The sequence below is a fragment of the Echinops telfairi genome, unplaced genomic scaffold (assembly GCF_000313985.2).
Source record: "Echinops telfairi isolate 266 unplaced genomic scaffold, ASM31398v2 ScPeMD7_7468;HRSCAF=8506_0, whole genome shotgun sequence".
In the NCBI taxonomy this organism is placed as follows: Eukaryota; Metazoa; Chordata; class Mammalia; order Afrosoricida; family Tenrecidae; genus Echinops; species Echinops telfairi.
In genome coordinates, this window is record NW_022111369.1 from 55,152,905 (window position 1) to 55,164,063 (window position 11,159).

General features: G+C 47.9%; 1 protein-coding gene across 3 annotated transcripts in view; it reads left to right on the forward strand.

Moving 5' to 3' along the window:
• The first annotated feature begins 652 nt into the window (after positions 1-652).
• LIMCH1 (LIM and calponin homology domains 1) overlaps positions 653-11,159 on the forward strand; it is a 107,068-nt gene continuing 96,561 nt past the window's right edge. For 2 of the 3 annotated variants that reach the window (XM_045284004.1, XM_045284006.1), the window contains exons 1-3: positions 653-832; positions 1,211-1,406; positions 9,096-9,348. In XM_045284004.1, the coding sequence (XP_045139939.1) occupies positions 809-832; positions 1,211-1,406; positions 9,096-9,348 (473 nt within the window). In that variant the 5' untranslated portion in view covers positions 653-808. The remainder of the gene's footprint in view (positions 833-1,210; positions 1,407-9,095; positions 9,349-11,159) is intronic. The other variant, XM_045284005.1, reaches the window with a different exon arrangement.

Genomic DNA, 11,159 nt, shown 5'->3' on the forward strand with positions numbered 1-11,159 from the left:
ACCCTCCGTACGGTCTCTCCCTGCGAGTCAGAAGGGAGTGGACGGCAGTGGGTTTGAGTGGGTAGCATGGAGCAATGTCTCCCCCTTTCTGTTGAGAAGGTGGGAGAGAGGGTCATGAGAAATCTGCAATGTGACACTCCAGACTTTCCAGATGCGGACAGACCCCTCGGCCAGTGCCATCCCAGCCCTGACTTGAAGCGACAATCTGGTGTCTGGGGGAGTGCGGGGGGGATTTAAAGAGAGGTGTCTCTTTTGAGTGTCCGGAGTTATTTTTTGTTATCCTCAGTCCGGACGAGTGTAATTAATGCTAAGACACTGGTGGGAACAAGGCTTTGATTCTAATACGAGGGTGCGCATGGCTGGACTGACCTTTCTCCTGCTAGAGTTCCAGTGTTTTAGTATGTGCTGCTTGTGCTGGAAAGAATTTATAATCACAGGCTGTCAAAGGCGGCCATTGTTCTCAGGGCTCAGAGCATGTGGGTCAGCCACAGTGCTCGGGGCTCCCCCCGCGCCAGGAGCTGGCCGAGAGCAGCGAGCATGCCTGGATTCTTCTGAGGCAACAGGAAAACGCCTTCTGCATATTTTTCCTTGCCTTTTTTTCCCCCCCAAACTTTTTGCCTCAGAAAGCCAGCTTCCTCTCAGAGCAGGAATTTCCCTTCAAGGTAGAAGGCGCTGGAAGCACTCTGCTCCAGGACTTAACGGAACTAATCTGCTGCACAAACGAATGCTGCGTGCATTTGCCAGCCAGCACAGACAGGGCCAGTTGCTCGGCTGAACCGGGGGCGAGTCCCAGGACAGACATGCAGTTATGGATTCCGAAAGGCGGGTCAAGGTTAAGGTTTCAGGTTTTACAGGGTTTATTTCATTTTGTCTTTTTCATTTTCGTTGACGCTTTCATCTGTCACTGTATTTACAGACATCCAGTCCTGTGATCCTTTACTATGAATTCCTTCGGGTTTGTTTTATGACTGTTATGTTGGTTTTGAAACCCCGGTGGGTGGGGGGGGTCCCTTGAGCATCTCCTTTTGGCCATGCTGAGTGTGGCTCTCTGGTGGAGGTGGGGTGATGGCTTGGCGAAGGTTGCCGATTGCCGGCCACGCTCATGAGCTATGCAGCAGAGGGTGGGGTGGGGTGGACCATAGCACTTGATGATACTGCCAACCGCTGCCTTGCAGCGATGCCCATAATCCCCCGTTTCCTTTTGCGCCAGGAGGCGGATGACACTGAGAGTCCTAAGCGTAGCATCCGAGACAGCGGCTACATCGACTGCTGGGACTCCGAGCGCAGCGACTCCCTCTCCCCTCCCCGGCACGGCAGAGATGACTCCTTCGACAGCCTGGACTCCTTTGGCTCCCGCTCCCGGCAGACACCTTCCCCAGATGTAGTCCTCCGGGGCAGCAGTGATGGTAGGTCGGCATCTTCGTAAACCCCTATGCCACAGAACCCAGTGTTCCCCAAGGGCAGCATTGTCACCGGCTGCATGGCTGGCTCCGGTGAACCGGATGACCCCTCTGCCCACCTTGCTGGGACGTGGCAACTCTAGAAAGGTGCTGAAGAGACTTGTGCCAATGTTGTTTTTCCTGGCTCTTAGAATTTGGGTTGGTTTTGCCAGCAGTTTGAACAGTGCCTCTGTGAGGGTATCTCCTCTTGGGAAATGGGTTACGTCATTCTTCCCCCTGGTCTGGGGGAATCGAGACCCTGTGCAGACGATGAGCTCATCAGCTGTGCTCAAGTTTATATAGCCGGTACTGGGGAGGCTGGTGGGGACGGGGTGGAGATGCTGAAGTGAGTACCACACTGGATAAGTGAAAGGGGTTGACTTCCAGCAGCCTGGAAACTCGCTCTATACACCCCATGAAGGTTCAGAAGCCCAGCAACCTGGCTGATCCTTACCCTAGCTGACAAGTTGACCAGAGGGATGTAGGTGGCCGTTAAAGTAAGCTATAGCACAGAGTTCTGACTGCCTGTGTTTACCCTGGGGCTGGGTTTGATTTCTATCCGGCTGCTTCTAGCTGGAGCCCTGGTGGGAGGCATTCTGGATTTTTACTTGGCTGCTTATCGTAAGGTCAGTCAGCAGTTCGAAACCACCAGCAGCATCAAGGGTGGAAGAGGAGGCTTTCTACTCCCATAAAGATTCACCATCTCGGAAACCCACAGAGGTAGTCATACTCTATCCTATGGAGTCGCTATGAATTGGAATAGACTCCAGGACAGTGAGCTCAGTTTGGGTTTGATTTTATCTCACCTGGAAAGAATGATCATTTATTTATCTTCACCAAAAAATGTATGGTCATGATATAAATATACTGCTTTAAATTTTCCCCCCCAGAAGCTTACCCTACTTACCTTGTTTATACTTCTAGGGAGGGGAAATGACTTTAACTCTGCAAGTATGAACTTGCAGGAAAATCAATAAGGCTGGTACAAAATGTTTAGGTCTTTCCCCCCCTGATTTTACCCCCCAACTGTTACTGTTGATATCAATATTTCTAGAGACTTAAAAAAATGGATCTTACCTAAACCACAGTGAAACTGGGCTCACAAGTTGCTCACTGATACTCAAGCATCTCTTGTGGCCAACAGATCCTTTCAGTGAATGCGGCCTATGTGGCCAGCTGCATCCATGGTTGAGGAGGGACTGAGTACTTGAAGATGCGGTGTCTCATTTGCTCTGGCCACAGAGCTACACCATCCTCATCCTCCTTCCTTTCCAGATGCGCCCTAAAACTCACAACCCCACAGGGCAGGGTAGGACTATCACTTTGGGTTTCTGAGGCTGTTAATATTTATGGGAGCAGAAAGCCTCACCTTTCCATCACCACCCTCCCCTGAGAAGCAGCTGGTGGTTTCGAACTGTTGACCTTGCAGTTAGCTGCCCAATGTGTAACCCACTACACCACCAGGGATCTGTCCAAAGAATACATTAAGTAATTAACAGCATCCAGTCAATGCAGACTCAGCTTCCCTACGGCACAGGGTAGAACAGCCCCTGTGTGTGTCTGAGAGTATAACTCTTTACGGGAGTAAAAAGCCCCATCTTTCTTCCATGGAACGGCTGGTGGTTTCAAACTGCTGACCTATGGTTAGCAGCCCAACAAGTAACCATTACACACCAGGGCACCTTCAGGACTCCTTAGGGAAGTTAACTAATCATCCCAACAACTTTAAGTGGCACCGATCACCACCAGTAAGTAGAGTCAAGAAGTGGGATCCGAGATGTATTTCACTCACACCTTCTCTCCCTTTGTTTAAGATGTTGTTGTTGTTGTTGTATTACTATTCTAGAATGACTGAACTAATGCTTTCTGCAGCGTGCCCACTTTCCCACAAACAGATTAGCCTCAAGCAACCACATAGTATGTAATTCCTAAAAAATACCAAAGGCCATTGTAAGCTGCTTGAAAAACATTTCTAAAATTTCATGACATCTTAAATACCACCCACAGAATTAGAAGGGACAATGCCACATCCAGATCCAACTGAGCTTTAACATAACCCAAAGTCGATTGGATTTTACAAAATACTTCTTAACTAAGTACAGTGAAGCCCGTGAAAGCCTGAATTCAGTGGGACTCCTAGGTGGTGCTCTCAGGTAAGCGGTGGGCTGCTAATCGCAGGGTTGGCAGTTCAAACCTACCAACTGATCCAAGGGAGAAAGATGGAGTTTTGTGCTCCCCGGAATCTACAGAACCTTAACAATTCTATCTAGCGTCACTAGGGGTTGGAATTGATGGGTTTGGTTTGGGTTGGATTGGATTGGTGGAAAATATGTTGGGGGGGTGGTGGTGGTGTTTCCCTGACAGGTGTCTGCCTTACACAGGTTCCTGCTCCCGTGGGTTTTACTGTCTCCCTTTGTATTAATTTGGTTACTTAAAAAAATATTTTCCTCTTCACTAGGCACCCCGGTGGCATAGTGGGCTATGTATAGTTGGGCTGCTATCACATGGGTGAAAGATGAGGCTTTCAACTCCCATAAAGGGCGACAGTCTCAGGAACCCAGTGCAGTTCTACTCTGTCCTGTAGGGTTGCTGGGAGCCAGAATGCACGCAGGGCAGTGAGTTTGAGTTTTCTTCCTCTGGGTTTTGTTTCTGTTTTTTCAACCACTAGTAACCGGGGTCCTGTATTTTCTCTGTCGCCAGCCCTGTGGGGTCCAGTTTATAATGAGCCACCTCTTGAAGGAGTATAAGATGGTGATTAACCAATATTGTTCTAATGTGGACTTGAGGTGCAATTTTGTGTGCAGCAATTAAATTAATAAGAGAGTCGTCTTATAAGTGCTTCCTCCCTCTAAAGAGTAACGTTCCATTGAATTCCCTGAAACACTAGCCAGGAAACGCCATCTTCCACAGCTCACCAATCAGCCCATACCTACAGGCTCATGCTTTTGTAAACTAATCAAGACTTAATGAGGTTTTCAAAGAAAGCAACTTATTTTTATCTGCCTTTTTTAAGTAAAAAAAGAAAGAAAGGAAAGAAGTGATATCATTTCAGCCGCATTGATGTTGGATCTCATAAGAGTGTATGGTATGTTTTTAAAAGCGATGCTAATCACTGAGATCGCTAGTCCTAATAAACACTGCCATATTTGGAAAGGCAGATTTTTTTTTGGTAGCGGGGGGTGGTGTCTTGAAAATTGACTTCTGGGATGCTTCAAGCCATCACAAGAAGTCTTACATGAAATTCTCCAAAGCCTCTATCAAGTCACTGTGGAGAGCTGGGATTTTCTCTTCCTGGAGGCCCATGGACTCGTCTGATAAAGGAAAACCAAGGGATGCGCACAAGAGACACCCTGGTTCTGTGGGCAGACGTGAGCGTTCCCTGGCAGGGCTGTGTGGGATGCTGCGGCTCTCCTAGGTTGCTTCAGCCAATCTGTCTTCCTAGACGGGTGTTTAGTCTCTCCCTCACCTTCACCCATATCCCTTCATGGCCACACAAGAGAGGCCGACTGAGCTCCTGTGGGTGGGGGAGCAAAATTCAGGTGTGTTTTGAATTAAGGATGTCTTTTATAAGTATGGAACACCATGTTAGCTGAATATTCTAATCATGTATATAAAAGATGAATTCTGGAAAGGAAATCGAAAATGAGAGAAATTCAAGTGCAAGAAGAGGATTTTAAAAGCACAGGGCTTGGAGGAGAATGGTTGGGGGGCGGGGGCAGGGAGATCCCTGGTTGCTGGAAGAAATAAAGATAGCCCTAGGCAAAAGGAAGGGTCAGCCTTTGATAAAAGACGTTCATCTCTATGTGCTATGTTACAGTGACCTAACACTGGGCTTCAGTAGAGAAACCACCCTAGCATAGTTCCACGTTCACAGGGTGACGTAGAGTCAAAATGTTTGGAAGTCGTTGGCCTTGCCTTCAAAAAAGGAGATCTAACATTTATCGAAGCCGTCGACGCCAGTCACTTCCTCTGTGCTTTATGCCATGTCTTTTGATCCTCGTGGCAGCCTAAGAGAGGAGTATCATCCCCCTCATTTCCCCATGAGGATCTTAATGTATAAGAGGCTTTAGTTAAGTTTCCCAGGGTCACACAGCTAGTAGCCCCCACAACCACCCCCCCTCTGCCTGCAAGTCTGTTCTGACTCATAAGTGCCCTGTGTAGGACGTCCCAAGACTGTCACTCTTTAAGGGAGCAGATTGCCTTATCCTGCTTCCCGAGGGGAAGCTGGTGGGTTTGACTTTGCAGTGAGCCTCCCAACACTTAACCTGATGGCAGCGCCAGAGTCGGTAGGTGCCAGAAAACCTAACCTACTGCCACAGAGTTGATTCCAGCTCATAGTAACCATAGAGGGCAGAGAAGAACCGAACTGCCCCTTTGATGCAGACTGCACCGCCATGTGAGGCTGTAATTTTTACAGGGGCAGACAGCCTCATCTTCCTCCTGAGGAGCAGCTGGTGGGCTTCAACCACTGACCTTGGGGTTAACAGCTCAGAGTGTAATCCACTAGGCCACCAGCGCTCTTCAGAGAGAGTAGGTAGTGGGGCTGAAATTCGATCTGGGTCCACAAGACCATAAAGCTACACGTTCTTTCAACTGAGCCATTTAACCTTGGGGCACTGGCGAATGAACATTTCTTAAAATGTCTGAAACATTCATCAAAGGATAACCTGGGTTTTTTGGGGTGGGGGTGAGGTTGATCTGTTTGATATATTTTGAGACTTTCAGCCTATCATGGATCATCTGTTTTAAGGCTTGAACTCACTTAATGTTCATAGATTGTAGGACTGTGGGAATGAAGACCCAGAGACATCTCGATCCATTTATCACAAACGATAGAGGAATCATTTTGCTCTCATGTATATGTTCAATAGAAGGCAGTGTCCCCTGCCCCATACTTCCCTTGAGGAAGATTGATGCATGGGACATTATTGTAAGAGGGGCTGGCTCGGAGAAAAAAGGACCAGGCTGGGAGCCTGGAGCACAGAGCTGGAGTCCCAGAGCTGTTAGTAAGTAGCCACCGGGCAAGGAGGATGCTAGCAAATGGAGACACCTGGGCTAAGAGTTTCGTCTAAGGGGAGAGTAAGGGAGTATTCGTATTCATTTACAAAAAGCAACTCACAGGGGACTCTCACCATTTATTATGACATGGCTTGTGAAGTAGGACTCAGTGGAAAGGGAGCTAAGTTACAAATCAAGTACTAACAAGGGATGCCGTGGTCAAACCGTCAGGGGCCAGAACCTGAAGCAAGCACCGTGAATAATAATTCATACGCTGGACAGTTCATCTGCAACAATGAAGGACTTGTTTGTGGACAGGGCTTTTTAATGTCCACAGTCTTTCAGAAGGCATCGTATCACTTCGTCTCTAGCTGTCCTTCAAAGGCTCGCCAATGATTTCTTTGCCAGGCTACCGGAAAGGGTCATCTTAGGAGTCTTGCCCCTCCTTGACAGATGCACGCCCATTGGGACCGGAAGGGGAAGTGGCCTTCTCCGTGTCCAGTGCTCTGCCAGTCATTTTAATTCAGAGTTTCAACCAGCCCTGAAAGGGCGGCTACCAATAGCAAGCTTGTTGGAGTGGTAGCTTGATCCCTGTTGTCATTTTCAGCGCTCCAGAAACAAACCAAAAACCATACTCAGCCATCAAGTCAGATTCTGGCTCATCTCGACCCTCCGTGCTGTCCAGTGGATTCCATCTCCAGGCGACGCCCCCATGTGTGCAGAGCAGAACGGCCCCATCGAGTTCTCACGGCTGTGTTACCTTGAATCTGGGCAGACAGAGACACAGTAAAAAGCCAATACAATTTAATTATAGGGGCTACTGCCCAACAGGAGTCAGTGGGGCGTGTAATAGGTTAACTTCATAACCGAAAGTAGATAGAAGTGCCACCCTACACGGCCCATTAGTCTGTAGGGTGAATTGTTGTCAGGAGCCTTCCAAATGTATCGCTCTATATAGGGAGAGACTGGTAGTTAGACCTTGGATCGGTGGTTCTCAACCTTCCTAACGCCGTGACCCTTTCATACAGTTCCTCATGTTGTGGTGACCGCCACAACCATAACATTATTTTCGTTGCTACTTCATAACTGTCATATTGCTACTGTTAGGAATCAGGCAACCCCTGGGAGAGGATTGTTTGACCCCCAAAGGGGTCGAGATCCACAGGTTGAGAACCGATGTCCCGGGTTGCTACTCACCGAAGCAGGATGCGGAACCTTGTCTTTGAGGATTATTTGATGCTAATTAAACTTAGTCTCCCCGAAAGGCTATGATCCTGAGCCCCCAGGCCCAGTAACTCCACCCCTCACGGTCTTTGGTTATGTCTAATACATTTTCATAACTTTCCCTGTACGCTCCACCACATTCATGGATATATATGCAGCAGAGATAAAGCCAAAAAAATCGTAAGTTGATTCCAACTCATAGCGACCCTATATGTGGTTTCCAGGATAACAAATATTTATCGGGATGACAGGGTCATCTTTTTCCTGCCGAGTGGCTGGTGGGTTTGAACTGCCGACCCTGCGGTTAGCAGCCCCATTTCAAACCTACAGCTCCAGCAGGGCTCCTGCAAAGATAAATAAATGCCCATGTATAAATATCCACTGCGACACACGCATGCATGCATGCACACGCATGTGCACATACTCCCACTTGCCCTCCCACAGCGATTCCATCTGCGTGTCTATGTAAGCACTAACCCATAGATCGCCATTATTACAGGATTTACGGTTGCCTCTAACGCCTCTGTCATTTGTTTGCCAACCTCCCTCTTATTGTATAGTCATTTAAGGTTAAAAGGCTATTTCAGAACTTTCCTTGGCTCAGGAAAGTCAGCATTCCAAGGGAATAGGTGTGCTTTTTTTTTTTTTTTCACTAGAAAGATTTCCTCCAGCTATGGGAACCAGGGAGGGTCACCAGGGGAGGGACCACTTATTATGAGTTAAACCACTCCCCTGGAAGGCATATACTTACATCAGCCCCAATGGTCACGTTTCCAAATTCCTCTTATACCTTTGGCTAAACGTTGGGTTGCTACCATTGAAGTCCGCAGTTCCTAGCGACCGTCCACTCTACAGTAGGAAGATGAGGCTTCCTGCGCTTGTGAAGGGCCTCAGTCCTGGAACCACTACTGCGGTCGCTGTGAATATCGGGCCGCTGTGCATTGGAATCGACTTAATGATAAGTGGGCATTGTTCTTATACTCTGCTCCTGGATGGTAACTTCCGTGCTCCAGACCTTTCTAGAATTGATGAAAGATATCTCAAAGACCCAACCCTTTATCATTCTTCGGTGTCTGTGTCTCTAGCGCATGCACCAGGTGGTCATGAACAATGTCACAGGTGAGCTTTCACGTTTCCTTTTGCCGGCTGCATAACCCAGCCAGTGTATGATGGGTTGCCAGTTGTACTTCCCAGACATGGTTTAGCTTACCTCCATTCCTTAATTTGTACTGCCCCACCCTTCCCATCCTTCTTCTGGATGAGTGTCTACTGATTTCTCCAGAGAGGACTGAACTTAGACTGATCCTTGAGATTTGTGAAGGGCATAATTGAAGGAAGGAATCCCTGGAACCCACAATCAGAGCCACATCCTTCAGGCGACATGCTGGCCCCTGGGCTGTTCTGATAACCCAGCTCCCTCCCTCTCTGCTTCAGGGCGAGGAAGTGACTCTGAATCGGACTTGCCTCATCGGAAGCTGCCAGACGTGAAGAAGGATGACATGTCTGCACGCCGGACTTCCCACGGCGAGCCAAAATCAGCAGTGCCTTTTAACCAGTACCTCCCCAACAAAAGCAACCAGACGGCCTATGTGCCCGCTCCCCTGAGGAAGAAGAGAGGCGAGCGGGAGGAGTGCCGGAAGAGCTGGAGCACGGCCACCTCCCCCCTGGGCGGGGAGCGGCCCTTCAGGTAAGCCCTGGGCCTGGCTGCTCACAGGGCTGGCCCCACTGCAAGTGCTTTGGAGAATGCGGTCCCTGGGCACGAGGTGAAATAAATGGTCGACATCAGGTTGCAAGTGGACGTGGGCAGGGTAGATGCTTAGAGATAGCGTGTCGTGAGTAGAAGCTTCCTAAGGGCAGTTGATGAGTTAGGTGCACAAGGTAGCTATTCCACAAATAGTTCTCTTAAGGAGCATGTTAGTTTTGAATACCTGCATTTCTAACATGAAACGGGTCCCCTTACCTGCATTTCAGCATTCGATGCATTGACATCGCACCTGCAATTTTGCATGACCATCGCCACTTCTATTTCCAAAACTTGCTCATCATTCTGTACCCATTAAACAATAGCTACCCATTGCCTGCTGACCCTGACACTCCTCGCACCTCAGCTCTGTTCCTGGAAAGCACTCATCTAACTGGGACTCTATGCATTTGCTTATTCTATATTATTCCTATACATACGTGGGGTCTGATGATCTTTATCCTTGTGTCTGATGTATTTAGTTAGCATAATGCTTCCAAGGCTTGTCAATGCTTTTGCTCGTATCACAAGTTTCTAAGGAACACATGCTTCAAACCAGTTACATTAATGAGACCTAGCCAACAGTCGCCCATATCCTAGCTGGCTCCCAATCCTGTTAGAGGACAGTTGCAGAAAGACTCTGATCATTATGTAGGTAAGATCTGCATCTAGGTGTGAGCTTATGTAGATGTTAACTCATGTGCAAGGAATCCCAGGACCTTGCTTCAAAATTCCCCGTGGAAATACTCCTGATAAGTGAAAGGTGCATCTGATTTCTCGTTGCTTTACAGGAGCAGTGTTCTCTTTAATCTCTGATGATGTTTTCGCATTTGTTTAAAAACTTTATTCCTTTATAAGCAAGGAGTTCTTGAGCAATTGCTTTTCGTTGGATGATGTTACCGAGTGCCTGGGTACCCAATATTAAAGATGGTGGAAAAACTTCCAACTTCCAGAAACTTCCAACTAAAAGCCAAATGCATTGTCATCAAGATGACTCGATTCAACTTGATGTAGAGCTGCCCCTGTAGATTTCTGGGCTATAAACCTTTAGGGGAGCAGAAAGCCTCATCTTTCTCCCTCAGAGGGGCTGGTGGATTTGAACTGCTGATCATGCAGTTCGCAGCCCAGTGCATGACTCACTATGCCACCAGGATTCCTTCAAGAAGCTTATAGTCCAATAAAAAGAAATTTTTACAGTCAGGTCTAATTCTTTCAGCCAAAGTAACCTTATCATTGAATGGTTATTCCTAATTATCTACCATTCCCATCTCTGATTGATTACATCGACTAAACACTGTATTGGAAGTTTTTCCAATATTGAACAAAACTAATGAATTTGACCTTTCCAGCAGCAGTTTTGTGCCTTCAGTAACAAATTTGAACTAGCTCTTAATTATTGTGAAGAGTTTGATGTCTTGCATAACAACTGACTCTATTTGATGCCAGGATGCCTTGCCAGAAAGTGACTATTAGATTGGCTGAGATGATATGTGCTCATCTGCCCCCGCCCCCGAGTCCTGTCTGTTAGCTTGGTTAACCATACTGTCCAACTCACTAGCTATCCGGAAACAATAGAGGAAGAGGGAAGTGAAGTGGGGTCTCCTTGTGACCACCACCCAATCAGCCACGTGGACCTCGGAGGGTGGTCTTCCGACGGTGGGCTAGAATTACCCATTGGCAGTGGTAAGGAGCAGTCTCCTCCAGAGGGGGACACAGTGGTGCCGGCTCCCAAGTCTGAAGAACAAGATGCTGCGGAG